Source organism: Artemia sp. Qi Xiang Cuo, chromosome 15, assembly GCF_049724085.1.
Source record: "Artemia sp. Qi Xiang Cuo chromosome 15, ASM4972408v1, whole genome shotgun sequence".
Taxonomy (NCBI): domain Eukaryota; kingdom Metazoa; phylum Arthropoda; class Branchiopoda; order Anostraca; family Artemiidae; genus Artemia; species Artemia sp. Qi Xiang Cuo.
In genome coordinates, this window is record NC_142808.1 from 43285603 (window position 1) to 43308634 (window position 23032).

The window sequence follows — 23032 nt, forward strand, 5'->3', positions numbered from 1 at the left end:
ATTGTGATGATCAAAGCATTATAAACCAGAACAATTTTACTGCTATTGGATTTTACCTGTACGTAGAATTTCCGATAGGACGGTAATGGTATGTTCGTCTTTCTCTGTACGCAAAGTCCCCTGAAAAAAAAGGAACCTCGACGACCTTGAATCCAGATTGTCTGTCAATCATTGCTTTCCTTATAGACTCAATTTCAGGGTTGTCAGGCTCCAAATCCAAAATGTCGAACAACAAGGGATCCTAAGAGAAACTTATAGCGGTAATTCTAAAGCCTTCAAGTAAAATTTTTAAACAAACTTCATATTAAAAGCCCTTACCCTTAACTTGGCTTACTGGATTGATTATTCCAAGTTGCATCCCAATAAGGCTAAACCCGCTGAGCTTTGAAGTACTATTACGACTTCCCCTGTAATCTCTTATACTTTTTTTTAATTCACTTTGTGGTTTTATATCCCCCCCCCCAAATGAAATATATTCCAAAGGATGTGACTGGTGCCTTTAAATTATTTTGTTTTCAAAATGCTTGGATTGTTTTCTCCCTATATTTCTTGTTTCTTTTCTCAACTGCAGATATAGCTGCAAAATAAAGTTTATCCGAAAAAGTCCCTTTGTCCCTAAATGTAGATCCCATTTATTCGCATTCATTAAATAGTTCGTGGTAACGAACTGTAAGTAAGCAACGAATCGGCTCAATAGTAACCGAAACTCTAAAATCAAAATTTTAATATCAATAGATAGATCAAAAGAATAAACTTATTAAGCTGATTCCAAATATATAAGATTCACAAAGTTTAGTGTTGCCCATCAAAAGTTACAAGCCTGAGAAAATTTGCCTGATTTTTAATATAAGGGGGAAACACCCCCTAAAATTCAAGGAATCTGAATGAAAATCTCGCAATAATATTCCGCTTACTAAAAAACCGTACTGTAGAAGTTTCAAGATCTTATCTGCAAAAATGTGGAATTTTGCTATTTTTGTCAGAAGACAAATCACGGATGCGTGTTTATTCATTTTTTTTCCGGGGATCATCGTATTGAAATAAGGATCCCAAAAGATCGGGAGAGGATGAATTCGAACGGAAATTAAAAGCTGTAGTGCATTTTTAAGTGACGAAAAAGAATGGAGGGTAACTGATTCCCTCCAACGCCCACTTTCCGCCCAAAGTTATGTTATCAAATTTTGAGATAGCCATGTTGTTCAGTATAGTTAAAAGATCAAATAACTATGTCTTTAGGTTTAAAATGACCCCCCACAGTCCGTGGGCAGAGGCCCGTAAGTTATAAAATTTGCCCATTGTTTCCGAATAGTATTTGTTATTGGAAGTATACATACATTTTTGGAGGGGGGAGGGGTTTTGCTTAGGACGAATTTCTATAAGGAGAATCTTCCTTTGGGATGGAAATTTTTGGGAGGTAAATTTTCTAGGGAAAATTTCGCATGGGGGGATTTGACAGGATTACTTTGCGAAATTATTTTTAATTGTTTTACATTCTCTTTGCCATATTTTGCATGTGGAGATGTTCTGGGGGAACTATCCGTGGGATTTTTTCCGCGTGTTTTGTTTTCTGGGTAATAATTTCCGCGGAAGGTGGCATGTCTGGAGTGATTGAGAAACCAATTAGATATTAAAGTCTTATTCAAATGAAAGAATACTAAGGAGAATTTTTCAGACTGAATCTTCCGCGAGTAATTTTACAGGGACAGGGGATCCTCAGTGAGGTTGGAACTGTATGAAGGGAATTTGACGAGGAAGGGGTGCACTTTACGTTGGACGAAATTTTCATGGAGGAGTTTTCCGTGAGGGGTAGGGCTATATTTCGTAGAGAGGGAGCCAGATTTACCGGTATTATTTCAAAAACGAACAGAAAATTTTTCCATATATGAAGAGTTGTCTCTTCCTCAATACCTTACTCTTTACGCTAAAGTTTGAGTGTTTATCCCAATTTTTTAAGAGCGACTATTGAAACACAGGGGCTATTTAATTAGAATAGAAATCTTTTTTAAAAGTGATAACAGCTTTAGCATAAAGAGCAAGGTATTGAGGAGGGGCAAACCCTTCATATATGGAATAAAGCTGCCAAAATTAATATGCAAATTTCGTTTTGATTTTTTCATGTACGGTGAGCCAAATTTGAACCCGCATTAATTGAAAACGTTCAGAAATTAGATTAAAACTTGAGTTTTTTTTAACTGAAAGGAAGGAGCGACATTAAAAATTAAAACAAACAGAAATTATTCCGTATGTGAAAGTGGCTGTCCCCTCCTCAAGGCATCACTCTTTACGCTAAAGTTGACTCTTTGTCACAACTCTACTTTTTAAAATAATAAAAACTTTAGCGCAAAGAGGAAGGTGTTGAGGAGAAGACAGCCCCTTTCATATACGGAATAATTTCTGTTCATTTTGAGTTTAATGTCGGTTTTTGTTCAATATCATCTAATATCTAGTCTTATTATTGTTAAGATTTATTGTTAGTACTTTTATTACTATCCGTTTCTGCTGTCAATGCTGGTTATTACCTTTGTTGCTTCTTTTATTGTTGAGTTTGTTGTTGCTGTTTTCAGTGATTAATTAAAAAAAAACTTTTTACACAAAATAAGTTTTTCAAAGAAAAGTAAAGAACTCCATTAAACAAAAAATGAGCCAAAAAAAAATCAAATAATCTAACAAGCGTGAAACTACCACAAATCAGCATCCATAAATAAATGAAACCCAAAACGAACAGAAATTACAATAGTTAACCGAGTCAATCTCAATACGAGCAAAAATTAACACAAGTTGTGCGCAAAACCCCTATGCCTTCCCAAGGTCAGAACAAAATTTGCACTTTACTGAAACAATATAAATATTTTTACTTTTATAACTTTAATAAATCAAATAATATTAACATATTGATTACTAAATATCGGTATATGTATATTAAGCTGACAATTTACATTCATTTGTATTTTTTCAGTAAAGTGCAAATTTTGTTCTTACCTTTTGTGCGCCACCAAAGGACGAGGAAAGACTGTTGTGCAGTAGGAGAAGGAAATGAAGCATTAATTATTTTTCTGGTTAGACCTGCGGCGCTGTATTCGAAATTAAATTAAAAAAACAGGTTTTTTTTAACTGAAAGTAAGGAACGACGTTAAAACTTAAAACGAACAGAAATTATTCCGTATATAAAAGGGGCTGTCCCCTCCTCTTTACGCTAAAGTTTTTTATTGTTTGAAAAAAATAGAGTTGTGAGAAAGTCAAACTTTAGCGTAAAGAGTGAGGCGTTAAGGAGGGGACAGCCCCTTTCATATACGGAATAATTTCTGTTTGTTTTAAGTTTTAAAGTCGTTCCTTACTTTCAGTTAAAAAAGCCTGTTTTTTATTTAATTTTTGAACGTTTTTGAATTAATGCAGGTTTCGATTTTGGCTCACCCTACATGAATAATTAAAACAAAATTTGCATATTAATTTTACTTTTATTTGGTTAAATGGCTTTCTCGAAACTTGTTTAATTTTATTTACGAACGTTTTTATTAGCCATAAATATACGTAACTTACGAATTAACTAACGTAACGAAATTCTATATTCATAGATTTTTAAGACGTATATTATGGGGTTCACCCCCTAGTCAATACCTTGCTCTTTAAGCTAAAGTTCGAATTTTGTTCCAATTCTTTAGAAATGACCGCTTAATCACAAGGGCCTTTAATTAGAATAAATAGCTCTTATGAAAGTACTAAAAAATCTTTGGCTTAAAGAGCGAGGCATTGACTAGGGGGTGAACCCAATCATATATGTAATATTTTCTGTTCATTTTAAGTTTTAATGTTGCTCCTTACTTTCAGTTATAAAACTTGTTTTTTTTTTGTTTAACTTCTGATCTTTTTCTTTAATAATGCTGGGAAATCCGGCGCCCCCTTCATAGCAATGTCCCTTCCACCATGAAAACTTGCTTCATAGAAAGATCCTCCCATATAACCCCCAACCCACCCCACCCCCCACCCACCAGAAAAAATCCCCCTGAAATCGTCTGTATACTTCCCAATAACCAATACTATGTGTTAACATCGGGTAAAGTTTATAACTTTCAGCCCTCCCCCCGGGGACTTCGTGGGATTAAGTCAGCCTGAAAGACATAGTTATCATATTTTAGACCATGCTGAACAAAATGGCTATCTCAAAATTTTGATCGAATGACTTTGGGAAAAAATGAGCGTGGGAAGGGGCCTAGTTGCCCTCCATTTTTTTGGTCACTTAAAAAGGGCTCTATAACTTTTAATTTCCATTCCAATGAACCCTTCCATGACATTCTAGGACCACTGGGTCGATACGATCACCCCTGGGGAAAAAAAACAACAAATAAACACGCATCTGTGATCTTTCTTCTGGCAAAAAAAATGCAAAATTCCACATTTCTGTAGATAAGTGCCTGAAACCTCTACAGTAGGGTTCTCTTACACGCTGAATATGATGGTTCGATTTTGATTAAGGTTCTATAACTTTTAGGGGGTCTCTCCCCCTTTTTCTAAAGTCAGCCAAATTTTCTCAGGCGCGAGACTTTTAATGGGTAGAACATGATGAAACTTATATATTTAAAATCAGCATTACAATCTGATTCTTTTGATATATTTATTGGTATCAAACGTCTGTTTTTTAGAGTTTCGGATAACCATTGAGCCGGGTCGCTCCTTACTTACAGTTCGTTACCACGAACTGCTTGAAAGTGAACATGATGGTAGTAAGAAGTACTTTTCAGTTGATTTCTACTGAACTGGGGAAGACAGGCACTCCGATAAACTTCCTTAGCTTAGAGAAAGAGTTATTCTTTTATCTGCCAATGCACTAAAAACTAGTTTTTGCTTTGCGATTATGAATAAAGCATCTAAAATATAACTAAATCACTAAGTGGACTGAGGTTCAAAAGACTGTTAAAATTTAGTTTCATCAAATAAAATATTAAGGTGAAATTTTGAGTTAATTTAGCTGAAATATAGCATTTAGCTGAAAAAATTTTGAAGCATCAGCCTAAAAAAAATGGCGTTCAATGTTCTGCAAAATGAAGTTACAATCGTTCTGCAGCTCATTCATTTTTAATTAATCATTTGAGTTTTATGTTATGACTTAATAAATTGCGAAAATGAAATAAAAATAAAAACGAATAGTAAAATGTAAGAGAAGCAATCTTGAAAACCGAAAGCTATGAGCCTTAAGAATGTCTTTTAAATATATTAAGCTAGGATGTTAGTGGTAAGTCTGGAATTAATTTGGCTGAAAAATAAATTTTCAGTGAAATATTTTGAAACATCGAAAAAAAAATGATGTCATACTTCCACGAAATGAAATTATACTTGTTATGTAACCTATTCATTTTAGTTACTTATTTTAAGTTTTATATTAGCAAAAAAAATAATAATAAAATAAGATAAAAGGAAAATAATATAATATAATAAATGAGAAGCATTCTTAAAAAATCAAAGCTAAAAACCCCAAGAATTTTAGATTATTCTGCTGGGCTAGGATATTAAACAGAAGCTGTTAATTCATGTATCTGAAAAATAGAATTTACCTGGAAAACTTTGAATCACCTTGACAAAAAAAACATGTATCTTGTTTCCATGAGATGAAGTTACAATTTCCTGTGAGTTGCTCATTTTTAAATAGTGATTCTAAGTTTCATGTTATCACAAAAGATAGTAAATTATGGAAATAAAATTTTATAAAAAGAATAGTAAAATAACAAGTATTAAACGTCATTAAACATAAGTTAAACGTGGTGCGCATTTTCAGTCAACTACCTATTGATATCTAACTCTCCAGAGTTCTTTATTTAAGGAAAACACGCACCACCTTTAAATCATGTTTATTGTATGTATATCATAAGTATTCTTTAGAACCAACAAATTTATTTTCCCCTTTCTAGTCCATTTGTAAAACGTGGTTTTAAAAAAATTACAAAGTTTTTATTTAACTCTTTTTGGTCTTAAATTGTGTAAACTGTGCCTACTTAGTTCTTCAGTACATACTATATTAGGTATGCATAAAATTTCCGGACACACTACGTCAAGATAGATTAGAGGCAAGAAAGCTTGTCCAGGGAATGCTTACAAGTGTTTGGTTACAATTTTCACAATTTAAAAAATATACAAAGTATCTTTTGCAAATTTAAAAGTATTTTTGAGATTTAAATATGTCAGAATTTTAAAATATTAGGTAAAGCAAACCTGTATACAAATTTTGTGCCAAATTTGATGAGAGGAAGGGGTTGAAATAAGCGTCTCAAATTTAAAATAAATGGTGACAGTCAGCGAGTTAAATGAAACGTGGTAAAAACGAGAACTGATCTGAAAAACAACCTACTAACCTCAAGAACGTTGGTGTAATCTGCTAAGCTAGGATGATTAAGAACCATACCATTTGGCGATAATGCAAAGGTGTATACGTTTTTGCCCATTTTCTTTTTTAATATTATACTTTCTATTTCTGAAATGGGTATGTCTGTTCCAGCAATCCCTAACAGTTGCTGCTCCTGAAAATAGACACATAAATAGCTTATTTCACTTAAGAGGTATTAGTTATTGTAGCTTATGGCATTAGTCATTTCAGCACTTTATTATAATGATGGAGTTGCGGAATAAAGGTTTTTAGCTATTTTTTCTAGTCTGCAATTTTTGAAAAGTAACAGAAGCTTTTAAAGATTAATTTTAGGCTCACATAATGTTTTTACACAATTTTAGGTTCACACGGAAATAATATTCGCTTGACTTGGCAATAATGTATGTCGCTAAATTGCGTAATTGTAATTTAAACGGAAAAACATGTAATATTAGTTACTTTGTCAAGCAGCTTATTCAGTTTAAAACAAAATCTATCTTTATCTGCTGCGCAATTTTCTGTACCTAACACCTGGTTTCAAGAAAATTTACGGCTATTTTCATTTAAACCAGACCAACAGCCGTGGAAAAGACAACCTTGTGTAAAAATAACGACAACTAAAATGGCTCGGTGATGCATTTCATGAATATTGCTCATTACTGTTTATTATTATTATTATTATTATTATTATTATTATTATTATTATTATTATTATTATTTTTGCTGTAGTTTACTGTGTTTTATATTGTAAACAAAAAATAAAACACAAAGTGACAACAAATGAGGAAAAAGAAATTATTGAAGTTTAACGTAAAAGCTAACATGAAAATTTCAGTCACATAAAAAGTTAGTAAAGAGCTTTGCCTACTCAGGATTTCACTTGCAATGTTCTTGGTACTGTAAAGATACGACATCTTCTTACAGTAGAAGCATCGTTTATTTGAATTAAATAAAAAAAAACTTTCTGTAAATACAGTTTTTCAAAAAGAAGCAACGACAGTACTAAATTTAAGGTCATAAGAAATTGAAAGATACGATAATTAAAACTCAAAACGTTGACACATTAGAGTTAAAGAATAAACGAGACCCAAAACAAGCGTTTTATTTAATAATCTTGGCAAAAAAACGTGCAACAGGTACTAAAATAAATGTATAAATAAATATCAAAAGGAGCAGAGCTTAAATTAAATATGCGAATTAAGTTCAAAAAAAAAAAACATTTTTTGCTGTTGAAGCATAAATGATACCCAAAATGAGCAGAAATTAATAAGCAATCATAGCAAACAAACGAACAATAACTACTAATATAAATGAGTAAATAAATCTTAAAACGAGTGAAAAATAAATTGAATATGCAAATCCAGCTTGAAACGAACAAAAATCTCTAAAAACAAGAATTTAGGTTTTGCCTCCTTCTCTCACTGTTAAAATCTAAAATCTACTGCGTCATCAGCGCTTTACTGAAAACTATGTGTTTCTTGAACATTCTTGAAAAGTACAAATAAAATCAAACAGAATGTTTGCTATATAATGCTATTAATTGTTGAAAGATCATCAGTTGAAGATTTTATTTCCTTGTAGTTTTACTTTCATTTTCTATGCTGGAATAACTGGAATAAAAAAAATATTTCTGATATAATTCGTTTTCAGCGAAGCATCACTGACGTAGTAGGCTTTAGACTTTTACAGTTAGGGAAGGGGACAGTATCCAAACTCTTGTTTGTAGTAAAACTATATTTGTCTTGAACAGCCTTGGAAAGAACTAATTAAATTAAACTGAATATTGGATATATAATGATATTAATTGCTGAAGGCTCATCAGTTTCAAATTTAATTTTACTGTAAATTTTTTGTCTATTTTCTATGCTGTTACAAGTAGGAAAGAAAATATTTGTAATATAATTCGTTTTCAGTAAAGCGCCAATGACGCAGTAGGTTTTAGAATTTTACAGCAAAACTCTACAAGGTTTGTAGAGATTTTTTTTCGTTTCAAGCTGGATTTGCATATTCAGTTTAAGTTTCAATTGTTTTAAGATTTATGTACTCATTTATATTAGTAACTATTGTTTGTTTGTTTGCTATGAGTGTTTATTTCTGTTCGTTTTGGGTTTCATTTTTGCCTCAATAACAAAATATTTTTGTTCGTTTTAAGCTTGATTCTCATATTCAACTTAAGCTTTACTTATTTTGAGATTTTTTTTAATCATTTATATTAGCACCTGTTGTATGCTTTTTTGCTATGATTGTTTATTTAATTTCTATTCGTTTTGGGTTTGAATTATTCTTTAATAATAATTTCTGGTTGTTTTGCCTTTGAGTTATCGTAGGTTTCTATTTCTTCTGATCTTGTTTAATATGAATACTTTTCTTTAGAAAACTTCTTTTTCGGAAAGTTTTTTTTTAAATTAATTTCTGTTCGTTTTTATCGCCAAAGTTTCAAGTTTTTTCGAAATTCCCTGTTTCAAAATATTTTTTCTATTCCAAAATAAATTACAGTTTCAGTAAGAACTAATAAATTAGACTTAATTTTTGACATATAAATGTATTAATTGCTGAAAGCTCACCAGCTCAAGAATTGTTTCACCCTGGCCGGATTTAAAGCTTTGACGCCTCGAGGCTCAAGCGTTTTTGCCGCTCCGTTTTTGCAAGATTTTTGGGGAAATCTCCAAAACTTCAGGAAAAATGAAAGCCGCAGGGCCTAGTGGGCCTATTTGTAAATCCATAAAATGGCTATAATCAAAGTATAAATAAAATGGCTATCTCAAAGTTCTTATCGGATGGGTTTGAGGAAAAAATGGCGTGGATGGGGGGATCTAGTTGCCCTCTGATGTCTTTTGACTCTTAAAAAGTGAACTATAACTTTCTATTTCCAATCAAATGAAGCCCCTCTGAAGTTATAGGAGCATCCATTCCATGAGAACCATATATGCCCCCAGAATATAACTTACAACGCCTGCTCCCGGCCCCTGGGGGTTGTGTCGACACCGAAGTTTTGGTGATATGATCTTTAAACTATTTTTAACAAAATGACAATCTCAAAATTTTTATCGGATGCATTTGGAAAAAGGGCATTTGGGGGGGCTAGTTACCCTCCGATCACTTTTGACTCCTAAAAAGGCACTAGAATTTTCGATTTACAATTGAATAAGCCCCCTCCGAAGTTTATGTGATTACTTATTCCATATGAAGTGCCTCCGGGGAAAAAATATAATAATAAAACATTGGAACCGTATGGCCTTTACTATAGGCAACGCTATAGCGTTGCCTCTGATTCATACAATTGAGCGTGTTCATGTAGTTCAAATCATTTTAATTCAGTCAATCAAAATCAAAAGATTTGACTGATTGGGCTGATTCCAAATATGGCTATCTCAAAATTTTTATCGGATGGGTTTTCGGAAAAAGGGCGTGGAGGGGCTAGTTGTTCTCGGATCTCTTTTGACTCTTAAAAAGTGAACTAGAACTTTTGGTTTCCAATCAAACAAGCCCTCTCTGAGATTTATACGAGCATCCCTTTCATAAGAAGCATATATGCCCCATGGACATAACTTACACTGCCTGCCCCGGGTCCTGCCGGGTTGTGTCGACATAGAAGTTTTTGTTATCTGACCTTTGAACTATTTAAGAAAAATAGCTATCTCAAAATTTGAATCGGATGGGTTTGGAGAAAAAAGGTCGTGCGGGGACTAGTTGCCCTCCGATCTCTTTTGACTCTTAAAAAGTGAACTAGAACTTTCATTTTCTATTCAAATAATCCCTCTCTAAATTTTATACAAGCATCCCTTCTATAAGAACCATATATGCCCCCAGGCGTAATTTACAACGCCCCAGGGCCTGGGGGATTGTTTTAACCCCGGAGTTTTGTTATATGATCTTTGAGCTATTTATAAAAAATAGCTATCTTAAAAATTTCTATCGGATGGTTTGGGGAAAAAAGGCCGTGGGGGAGCTAGTTGCCATCAGATCTCTTTTGACTCTTGAAAAGCGATCAAGAACTTTCAATTTCCAATCAAATCAGCCCTCTCTGAAGTCTATACGAACATCCATTCCACAAGAACCATATATGCCCACAGGTTATAACTTACTACGCCTGTCCCCGGGCCCTGAGGGGTTGTGTCAACACCGGAGCTTTTGTTATCTGACCTTTGAACAATGTTTAACAAAATGGTTATCTCATAATATTTATCGGATACATTTGGGAAAAGGGGCGTGGGGGTGCTAGTTGCCCTCCTATCGATTTTGAATCTAAAAAACTAAAATAGAAATATTAATTTCCATTCAAATGAGCCCTCAATGAAGTTTTTACGAGCATTCCTTCCATAAAAACCATATATGCACCCAGGGCATAACTGACAACGCCTGTCCCAGGGCCCTGAGGGATTGTGTCAACCCCGGAGTTTTCATTATATGATCTTTGAACTATTAAAAAAAAATGGCTATCTCAAAGTTCTTATCGTCTGGGTTTGAGGAAAAAAGAGCGTGGAGGAGGGGGGGCTAGATACCCTCTGATCTCTTTTGACTCTTAAAAAGTGAACTAGAACTTTTAATACCCAATCAAATGAGCCCTCTCTGAAGCTTATACGAGCATCCCTTTCTTTAGAACCATATACGCCCCCAGAAATAACTTACAACTCCTGCCCCCAGAGCCCTGGGGGGTTGTTTCGACCCCAGAGTTTCCGTTATATAATTTTTGAACTATTTAAAAAAAATGGTTATCTCAAAATTTATGTCGAATTGGTTTGGGGGAAAAAGTGCGTGGAGGGGGGGGGGTATTTGCCCAGCGATCTCTTTTGACTCTTAAAAAGTGAATTAGAACTTTCTATTTCCAATCAAATGAACCCTATCTGAAGTTTATACAAGCATCCCTACCATAAGACCCATATATACCCCCAGGGCATAACTTACAACGCCTGTCCCCAGGCCCTGGTGGGCTGTGTCGACCCCAGAGTTTCCGTTATATAATCTTTGAACTATTTTTTAAAAATGGCTATCTCGAAGTTCTTATCTGATGGGTTTGAGGAAAAAAGGGCGTGGATGGGGGTAGTCGCCCTCAGATCTCTTTCGACTCTTAAAAAGTGAACTCTAACTTTCAATTTCGAATCAAATGAGCCCTCTCTGAAGTTCATAAGAGCATCCCTTCCATAAGAACCATATATGCCCCCAGATTATAACTTAAAACGCCCGCCCCCGGCCTCTGGGGGGTTGTGTCGACACCGGAGTTTTTGTTATATGATCTTTAAATTATTTTGAATAAAATAGCCATCTAAAAATTCTTATCGGATGCATTTGGGAAAAAGAGTGTGCGGGAGGGGGGCGGGCTAGTTGCCCTCCAATCACTTTTGACTCCTAAAAATGCAATAGAACTTTCAATTTCCAATTGAATGAGCCCCCTCGGAAGTTAATGTGACGACTTCTTCCATATGAAGTGCCTCTGGGGAAAAAAAAATAATGGTAAAACATTGGAGCCGTATGGCCTCTACTATAGGCAACGCTATAGCGTTGCCTCTGATTCATACAATTGAGCGTTTTCATGTAGCTCAAATCATTTTAATTCATTTAACAAAACCAATTATTGTTGAATAAATTATATTCACAAATTATATAGGAAAGGAACTTTAAAGTGAAATCATGGCAGTTAATCCTTATTATCATTCCAGTTTAAAACAGTTTGTAGAAAGGAACTGTAAGTATGGAGCGATACGGCTCAGTAGTAACCAACACGCTAAAAACGAAATTTTCATTTCAATAGACAAATCAAAAGATTTGATTGATTAGGCTGATTCCAAATATATATAAGATTCATTAAGCTTAGTGTTACCTATCAAAAGCTACGAGTCTGAGAAAATTACCTGGTTTTCGAAAAAAAGAGGGATACATTCCCTAGAAGTCAAGGAATCTTAATGAAAATTACACCATCAGCTTCAACGCATCCCAGAACCCTGTTGCAGAAGCTTCAAGACCCTAACTGCAAAAATGTGAAATTTCGTGGTAACGAACAGTTTGTGGTAACGAACTGTAAGTAAGGAACGACCCGGCTCAATGGTAACCGAAACTCTAAAAAACGGAATTTTGATACCAATAGATACATCAAAAGAATCAGATTTTAATGCTGATTTCAAATATATAAGTTTCATCAATTTTTTATACAAGTCAAAAGTTACGCCTGAGAATATTTGACTGATTTTAGAAGAAAGGGAAAAAGACCCCCTAAAAGTTATAGAACCTCAATGAAAATCACACCATCATATTCAGCGTATCAGAGAACCCAACTGTAGAGTTTTCAAGCACCTATCTACAAAAATGTGGAATTTTGCATTTTTTGCCAGAAGAAAGATCAAGGATGCGTGTTTATTCGATTTTTTTTCCCAGGGGCGATCGTATCGACCCAGTGGTCCTAGAATATACTTGGAGGGCTCATTGGAACGGAAATTAAAAGTTCTAGTGCCCTTTTCAAGTGACAAAAAATGGAGGGCAACTAGGCACCTCCCACGCTCATTTTTTTCCCAAAGTCATCAAATCAAAATTTTGAGATACCCATTTTGTTCAGCATGGTCGAAAATATGATAACTATGTCTTTTTGGATGACTTAATCCCCCGAAGTCCCCAGGGGGAGGGCTGAAAGTTATGAACTTTACCCAATGTTAACATATAGTATTGTTTATTCGGAAGTATACAGACGTTTTCAGGGGGGATTTTTTCTGGTAGGTGGAATCGGGGTTTATATGCGAGGATCTTTCCATGAAGAAAGTTTTCATAGAGAAAGGAACATTGCTACGAAGGGGGTGCCGGATTTCTCAGCATTATTAAAGAAAAAGATCAGAAATTGAATATAAAAACAAAGTTTTCAACTTAAAGTAAGGAGCAACATCAAAACTTAAAACAAACAGAAAATATTACGTATACGACTGGATTTACCCCCTAGTAAATACGGTGTTCTTTAAGCCAAAGACTTCTTAGTACTTTCATAAGAGCTATTTATTTTAAATACAGGCCTGTGTGATTATCCGGTCATTTTTAAAGAATTGGAACAAAATTCGAACTTTAGCTTGAAGAGCAAGGTATTGACTAGGGGGCGAACCCCCTAATATACGTATTAAAAATCTACGAATATAGACGTTCGTTACGTAAGTTAATTCGTAAGTTAGGTATATTTATTACTAATAAAAACGTTCGTAAATAAAATTAGACAAGTTTCGAGAAAGCCATTTAATCAAATAAAAGTAAAATTAATATGCAAATTCTGTTTTAATTATTCATGTACGGGAAGCCAAAATCAAAACCTGCATTAATTCAAAAACTAAATAAAAAAAAAGGTTTTTTTAACTGAAAATAAGGAACGACGTTAAAACTTAAAACGAACAGAAATTATTCCGTATATGAAAGGGGCTGTCCCCTCCTCAACACCTCACTCTTTACGCTAAAGTTTGACTTTCTCACAACTCTAATTTTTTTAACAATAAAAAACTGTAGCGTAAAGAGCGAGGCGTTGAGGAGGGGACAGCCCCTTTCATATGCGGAAAAATTTCTGTTCGTTTAAGTTTTAACGTCGTTCCTTACTTTCAGTTAAAAAAACTGTTTTTTTTTTATTTACGAGTAATTCCAAACAAAGATCGCAGATGTGTGTTTATTTATTTCCTTTTTTCCCAGGGGTGATCGCACCAAACCAATAGTCGTATAATATTGGCAAAGGGGTCATTCAAACGGAAATTAAAAGTTCTAGTGCCCTTTTTAAGTGACCAAAAAGAATGGAGAGCAACAAGTCCCACTCCCACCCCTCCTTTTTTCCTGAAAGTCGTCTGATCAAAACTTTGAGATAGCAACTTTGTTCAGCATAGTTTAAAAATCCAATTAATAAGCCCTTGGGAGTAAATTGACCCCCCCCCCCACAGCCCCTGGGCAAAGGTGTTTAAGTCATGAAATTTGCCCATTGTTTGCGTATAGTATTTGTTATTGGAAAGTATACAGGAATTTTTCTGGGAGAGGCGGGGAGTTTTCTGCTGGTGGGATTTTCCACAGGGAGAATTTTCCGTGGGGGAAAAATTTTCCGGGGGATGAACTTTCCAGGGGAAATTTTACACTGGGAGAATTTTCCTGAATTCCTATATGAAATTCTTTTTATTTGTCTTACTTTCTCTTTACCGACTCAATTTTACATTTGGATATATTATTAATTGTCCGGGAAGAAATTTTAACGGGATGAAAATGTCTAGAGTACCTTCCCATGTGGGGAGGGGGTTCCACGGAAGAAATTACTTTCAGGTGAACAAGTTAGAATAATAAGATTGTTTTTAAAGTTAAAAAAATAGCGGAGAGAGCGAGGTATTGAGGATGAGGCAACCCATTCATATATGTAATAATTTATGTATGTTTTAAGTGTTTATGTTGCTGCTTACTTTCAGGTGACAAAACTTTTTTTTTATCTATTTAATTCCTAACCACTAGCGGATCCAGGGGGCCTGGGTTAATTTTTCTGGCGCCTTCTTATCCTGTTTTTTTTAGAATTAATTTCGTAAATTTGATCAATTATTGGCACCTTTGTCACATTGGGCCTCCCCAAGATTTTGCTCTAGATCCGCCCCTGAATAAGTCCATGCTGTTTGGAAATTATACAACTCAAAATAACTCTTTTGAACGACTATAACTTTGCTGAGGATGAAAAATTTTACTTTTTGTCCCAATTCTTTAAGAACGAATCCTGATACACAAAGCGTGTTTAATTAAAATTAAATAAAAAAAACAAGTTTTTTTAACTGAAAGTAAGGAACGACGTTAAAACTTAAAACGAACAGAAATTATTCCGTATATGAAGGGGGCTGTCCCCTCCTCAACGCCTCGCTCTTTACGCTAAAGTTTTTTTATTGTTTAAAAAAATAGAGTTGTGAGAAAGTCAAACTTTAGCGTAAAGAGCGAGGCGTTGAGGAGGGACAGCCCTTCATATACGGAATAATTTCTGTTCGTTTTAAGTTTTAACGTCGTTCCTTACTTTCAGTTAAAAAAACTTGTTTTTTTTATTTAATTTTTGAACGTTTTTGAATTAATGCAGGTTTTGATTTTGGCTCACCGTACATGAATAATTAAAACAAAATTTGCATATTATATTTGGTTAAATGGCTTTCTCGAAACTTGTTTAATTTTATTTACGAACGTTTTTATTAGTAATAAATATACGTAACTTAGAATTAACTTACGTAACGAACTTCTATATTCATAAATTTTTAACACGTATATTAGGGGGTTCGCCCCTAGTCAATACCCTGCTCTTTAAACTATAGTTCGAATTTTTTTTCCAGTTCTTTAAAAATGACCTCTTAATCATAATCAGTTGATCAGTTGAAAAACTTGTTTTTTTATTTAATTCCTGATCTTTTTCTTTAATAATGCTGGGAAATCCGGCGCCCCCTTCATAGCAATGTCCCTTCCCCCATGAAAACTTCCTTCATGGAAAGATCCTTCCATATAGCCCCCGACCCTCTCCTTCCCCCACCTACCAGAAAAAATCTCCTCTGAAAAAGTCTGTATACTTCCCAATAACCAATACTATATGTTAACATTGAGTAAAGTTCATAACTTTCAGCCCTCCCCCTGGGGACTTTGGGGGATCAAGTCATCCTAAAAGACATTTTTATCATATTTTCGACCATGCTGAACAAAATGGCTATCTCAAAATTTTGATCGGGTGACTTTGGGAAAAAATGAGCGTGGGAGGGGGCCTAGTTGCCCTCCATTTTTTTCGGTTACTTAAAAAGGGCACTAGAACTTTTAATTTCCGATCCAATGAGTCCTCCCACGATATTCTAGGACCACTGGGTCGATACGATCACCCCTGGAAAAAAAACAAAAAAAACAACAAACAAACAAACAAATAAACACGCATCCGTGATCTTTCGTCTGGCAAAAAAGGTAAAATTCCACATTTTTGTAGATAGGAGCTTGAAACCTCTACAGTAGGGTTCTCTGATACGCTGAATATGATGGTGTGATTTTCATTAAGGTTCTATAACTTTTAGGGGTCTTTCCCCCTTTTTTCGAAAATCAGCCAAATTTTCTCAGGCACGTAACTTTTGATGGGTAAGATTAAACTTAATGAAACTTATATATTTGAAATCAGAATTAAAATTTGATTCTTTTGATGTATCTATTGGTATCAAAATCCCGTTTTTTAGAGTTTCGGTTACCATTGAGCCGGGTCGCTCCTTACTTACAGTTCGTTACCTCGAACTGTTTGATAAAAAACCTCTCTAAAAGTTCAAAAAAGCTTTGGTGTAAAGAGTGAGGTATTAAGGGGGGCAACCCCACTCATATAAGTAATAATTTCTGTCTGTTTTAAGTTTTGATGTTGCTCCTTACTTTCAGTTGAAAAAAATTATTTTTTATTATTTAATTAAGACTAAAAATTGAACAAGTATGATTATTCTAAAATTGAAAAAACGGCTAAACAAAAATAAGATCATAAAAGTAAATTATTGTGTTTTACTTAATTTCTTTCAATTCCATCAAAGAAACATCAAAAATATTCAAATTTACAAAATAAAAATTGCTATTGTTGAATATATCCTTTTATATCACGATGGTTATATCACAAAGAATTTTCTTTTCGAAAGGGCTCCTAACTTATAGGATGGAGGGACCATTGACCACATCCGTTTCTGAAACATTGTTTTCTATGAACAAGTCCCTAAAAAACGAAATTAGAGAGTAAAACATTTGTTGTAAGTGTATCAACTTAACATAATTCCAGCCATTTCCTGAAGAATGTGACACTTACACTCATTTCTTTTTGCCGCACTCCATGCTTGAAAGTTAAGTGTTCATGCTCTCACTATTACCTTATAGGATTTTTTCTATTAGCACCAATGTAAAATATATTTTATCCTTTTTTGTATTCTTTTAGTGAAGAAGTCTAGTAGAAAAAAGAGCCTACCTGGTTTGGCTCTTTCTTAACATCAAAGACAGGCCTAGTTATGGAAACAGTGGGACCGAGACCCTGAAAAGAAATAATTTTCGTCTTAAATATATATATATATATATATATATATATATATATATATATATATATATATATATATATATATATATATATATATATATATATATATATATATATATATATATATATATATATATATATATATATATATATATATATATATATATATATATATATATATATATATATATATATATATATATATATATATATATATATATATATATATATATATATATATATATATATATATATATATATATATATATATATATATATATATATATATATATATATACATTCAGGGTTAAAATCTGTGAGAGTTTTTTGTTTTTGCCAGGTTATTACTCAAAGAAAAATTTTTAATCTGGAATCGTAATTTCAAAATAAAAAAAGAAACCTTAGGTTTTGCTATAGTAAACAAAACTTTCCCCAAACCAGTGTTTCACAACCTTTTTACTTTCACAAGCCCTTAAAATAAATTGCATGTTAAAGAGAGCCTCTGGTAATTTGTATCATACAGGGCTTCTCTTATATTTTTCACCGTCGTACTCGCCTCCCATCGTAACTGAAATTTTTTTCGTTTAATTTCTAAAAAAAAACTGCTAGAGGCCCTTGGGGTTCTGAGAAGCTAAGAAGAAGAAACCTTACTCTAAGCCTCTAATTCCTAACGTGGGGCGCCGGCCCCACCGGTGGGTCAAAGCAATATTTTGGTGGGTCATGGGCAGGGCGTGCACCCTTCGGATGACTATACTTTATTTCAAAACAATACATGATTTTAAACATAATACATTCGGATGAAATGTATTATTACATAAAAATGTAATAATACATTTTTCAACAACACACTCGGATGACTAAGCCTTTAAAGAGTAAAACCATACATGACAGTACTGCAATGACGTTATGCATTATGTTAAAGGTGTTTTCTTCAGACAGCATTTTTCTAGAGTATGAAATAGACCAAGAGGGGGATTCATAACAGATGCCAAGTTAGTGGCTTTCTCTTCAGGTGAATACACCTTAGAATCTGAAATCAAAATTCGGCATCAGGAGGGATTTTATAAATGTCTTGGCTTTGCATTGTCTTGGCATTGGCTTGGGACCACAGCTCTAAGCTATGCTGACGTTTAGATCTTCAATTAATTAATTATTCAGAGTCTTTTTTTTCTATTGATTTTATATGAATTGTACGTTATAAAATACTGAGAAAAAGGCTCCCGTTCAGATCTAATGCTTCCAACCCCAACAATACCTACTCACCTGACTTTTACTAAAGTGTTTGTCAAAGTTTGTATTCTGTTCCTTGAGGCTTACGCATATTTAATAAGGTAATACAAAGTAAGATAATACTTTATTAAAAATAGGTATTTACGGTCAAAATAAACCACTTTGTCTGTCTACACCATCTATAGGACATCTTTCAACTTAGTATAATGTAGTATAAACTAATTTAAGCTATTAATTAATAGCTTATCATTAGCTCTTACGCCACCACCTTAAAAAAAACGATTTTTTTCGTTGATTAATTCAAAAAACTTTTTCCACAAAATAAGTTTTTCAAAGAAAAGTAAAGAACTCCATTAAACAAAACATGAGCAAAAATAAAATAAAATAATTATCAAGCGTGAAAGTACCACAAATCAGCATCGATAAATAAATGAAACCCAAAACGAACAGAAATTACAATATATAAACAATTCAGACTCAGAAAGAGCAGACATTAAAATGTTATGGGCTCAAAACCCCTATGCCTTCCCAAGGCCAGAACATAATTTGCACTTTACTGAAAAATATAAATGTTTTTACTTTTATAACTTTAATAAATCAATTAATATTAAGATTTTGATAGGGAGTCAGAAAACCAGTTTCAGCTTAAAATTAAATTAAAAAGTTCGTTTTATGTTGACATAGTCTTTTCAGAGAAAAAGAAAATAATACTTTAAATCTTTTCGTTTTTTTAAAGATTTATAGTTTGGCCTGCTATTTGTATGCTAGAGAAAAATTTCACCAATTTTTAACAATATACACCCCCTTAAAAATGTGGACACAAATATAAGTGTTTAATTTAGTTTCATACCTCGTCTAGCTGACCTCAAATGGAAAACTTGATACCATTCGCAAAAAAAATCTGTTTACTTTCTTTGATAGCTTGGATACACTTACGCTATTTTGATTTGGTTAAGTTTTAAGAGCAGAAGTAGCCCCAAAAGTTTGAACATAAAACCCTCAGTCGTTCTTGGGATACTGATGAGATGCCTTATTGGGAATTAGCATTAACACAGTGCATTTTGATTTAATCTAATGGCAACATTTAGTTTTTAAACATAAAGGCAAATGGGAGGGAGGGCGTGGGAGGAGGATTAGTTTTCCTCCAATCACTTTCGACTATTAAAAAGGGCATCAGCCCTTTCTATTTTTAATCGAATGAACCCTTTTCGAAGTTCCTACGACAACTCCTTCGATACAAAGTGCCCTGGTCTAAAGAACAACAACAGCAAAAAAATAATACATTATACCCTCATCGATATTTACTATAAAAATGTCAAGCCTTCCAATCACTTTCGACTATTAAAAAGGGCACTAGGTCTTTCGATTTCCAATCAAATGAGCCCTTTTTGAGTTTCTACGACAACACTTCCTATAAACACCTCTTACCCTAAGGGCTGTGAGGGTGGTTGTCATCCTCTAAGACCTAATTTCCAGAACTTTCAACTACGTTAAACAAAATGGCTATCTGAAAATTTTGATTGGATGTTTCTGGGAAAATGGTGGGCGTGAAAGGGGCGTTAGTCTTCCTCCAATCACTTTCAACAATTAAAAAAGGCACTAGCCCTTTCAACTTCCAATCAAATGAGCCCTTTTGAAGTTTCTATGAAAACTCTTTCAATAAAAAACTTTTATGCCCCTAGGGGATAACTTAAAACCCTCACCCCTAGACGAGGGGGGTTGTCGTACTCACAGACTTGACTGAGAAAATAGTCTACTATCTTCAACAAAATGGCTTTTGGAAAATTTTGATAGGATGAGCTTGGGGGAATTGTTGGTGTAAAGGGGGGGGTAGTTACCCTCCAATCACTTTCAACTATTAAAAAAAACTAGCCATTTCAATTTCCAATCGAATGAGCCCTTTTTGAAGTTTCTACGACGACGCGTTCAGTAAAAACCTTGTATGCCCCCAGGGCATAACTTACAACCCTTGCCCTGAGGGCTGTGGGGGAGTTTCCTCATCAAACACATAATTTCTATCTGGAAATACACAACACTGGACAAAATGGCTATCTAAAAATTTTGATTGGATGTGTTTGGGGAAAAAGTGGGTGTAAAAGGGGGGTTAGTCGCCCTCCAATCACTTTTGACTATAAAAAAGGGCTCTACACCTTTGAATTTCCAATCGAATGAACCACTTTTCCAGTTTCTATGACAAAAATTTCAATTAAAGCTTGTATGCCCCCATGGCATAACTTATAACCATTGCTCTGAAGACTGTGAGCGGAGTGTCCTGCTCAAAGGTATAATTTCCTGAACTTTAACTACGTGGAACAAAATGGCTATTTTAAAATTTTGATTGGATGTGTTTGGGAAATGGTGGGCGTGGAAGGGGTGTTAGTTGCCATCCAATTACTTCTGACTATTAAAAAGGGCACAAGCCATTTCAATTTCAAATCGAATGAGCCCTTTTTTAAGTTTCTACGACAACGCGTTCTATAAAAACTTTACATCCCCCAGGACATAACTTAAATCCCTTGTCCGGAGGGCTGTGAGGGGGTTGTCATCCTCAAAGACCTAATTTCCAGAACTTTAAACTATGTATAACAAAATTGCAATCTCAAAATTTTGATTGGATGTCTGTGGGGACAAGGTGGGAGTGAGAGGGGGTTTAGTTACTGCCCAATCCCTTTTAATTATTAAAAAGGGCCCTAGACCTTTGAATTTCGAGTCGAATCAGCCTTTTTTGAAGTTTCTAAGACAACGTCTTCTATAAAAACCTTATATGCCCCCAGGGCATAGCTTACAACCCTTGCCCCGAGGGTTGTTGGGGAGTGTCCTCCTCAAAAACATATTTTCTATCTGGAAATCAACAACGCTGAACAAAATGGCTAGCTCTAAAATTTTGATTGGATGTGTTTGGGGGAATGATGGGCGTGGGGGGGGGGCTTGTTGCCCTCCAATCACTTTCGACTATTAAAAAGGGCATTAGACCTTTGAATTTCCAACCGAATTAGCCTTTTTTGAAGTTTCTACGCCTTCTATAAAAATCTTATATGCCCCCAGGGTATAACTTAAAACCCTTGCCCCGAGGGTTGTAGGGGAGTGTCCTCCTCAAAAAGATATTTTTTATCTGGAAATCAACTACGCTGAACAAAATGGCTATCTCAAAATTTTGATTGGATGTGTTTGGGGGAATGGGGGGCATAGGGGGGGGGCTAGTTGCCCTCCAATCACTTTCGACTATTAAAAAGGGTACTAGCCATTCCAATTTGCAATCTAATGAGTCCTTTTTGAGCTTTCTACGACAACTCCTTCGATACTAAGCGTCCGGGTATGGAGAACCAAAAAAAAAAAACACATTTTGGCCACATCGTTCTTTACTTAGGCAGCGCTAGCGCGCTGCCTATGATTACCTATTCTACGACCCTGGTTGTTTTGTTTTTGATTGTTTTGGTTTAATTGTATGTCGTTTGATTGAGCTGTCATGATTGTTTTTTGTTGTTGGTTTGCTTATGGGCGCAAAATATATTTCGCAAGATCTAGGGAGGGTCAAATGTGTTGTTCAAAATCTATGGGTTATTTGTCTTGTTTTTCTTTCTTTCTTTATTCGATGAAAATACCAAACAAAAAACATTTCTCGACGGGAATACTATCAGAAAGTTATTCTTGAAAAAATAGTGTGGGGGGGGGGACTTCCGTAGGGTCGCATGAAGCCCCAGAATTTTACTTCTTAAATTTACCTGTTTTCTTAAGAAATAAAAATTACCCCTGCGTCCTCATAAGTGCTTGACCAATGTAAGAGCTGATCGTCATAGGACAGTGCTAGAGGCTTTCCAAGAATTCGAAGATATTCCTAAAAGAAAAATAAAATATACGTGAAGATGTATTTAAAGCCTAATCCATCAGACATTCATTTAAAGTTTGACACTATCACCATCATCAACAGTAATAATGTTGATGAAAACGAAAACAATGGTGTTTGGTTTTACCTCCTACTGGATTTATTTATAAAAAAAAACTAAAGTTAAGCAATGTCCAAGCAAATTCAAATAAAATGAAGGAAATTCTCAGAGTGGAACTTTTTTCCTAAGAGGTTACGCAGTAACAGCTTCCAATTGTCAACTCCTTTCCGATGGAAAAAAAATACATAACTGCTGCTCAACAAATATTCTCTAACTTGTATCCAGACTTGAAATTTCTTTTCTATATAATTATTATCTAAGTTATTCAACAGTAAATGATTTTGTTAAGTTAATTAAAATGATTTGAACTACATGAATATACTTTACCGTGTTAGTATCTTTCCGTGAATGATTGAAATTGGAGAATGTCCACATTCAGCGGTTAATGTCCGAAATACCTTTTTTTCTCGTTGGATTTAGTCAGCGTTGCCAGTCAATATTTTCAGTTCTATGCAAGGTTTGATAGTGACAGGTAAGGTTAAGTTAGGTTAAATTTTTAACCTATTTCTGAAATTTATA

The 23032-nt window shown here is 34.3% G+C and overlaps 1 protein-coding gene across 1 annotated transcript in view; it reads right to left on the reverse strand.

Moving 5' to 3' along the window:
- The window catches only part of LOC148943695 (voltage-dependent calcium channel subunit alpha-2/delta-1-like), a 193288-nt gene that overhangs the window by 51669 nt on the left and 118587 nt on the right, over positions 1-23032 (reverse strand). Inside the window, exons 12-15 of the mRNA XM_089101204.1 lie at positions 22318-22404; positions 17274-17336; positions 6342-6506; positions 57-241 (exon numbers count right to left, since the gene is read on the reverse strand). Coding sequence (XP_088957330.1) covers positions 57-241; positions 6342-6506; positions 17274-17336; positions 22318-22404 — 500 coding nt within the window. The remainder of the gene's footprint in view (positions 1-56; positions 242-6341; positions 6507-17273; positions 17337-22317; positions 22405-23032) is intronic.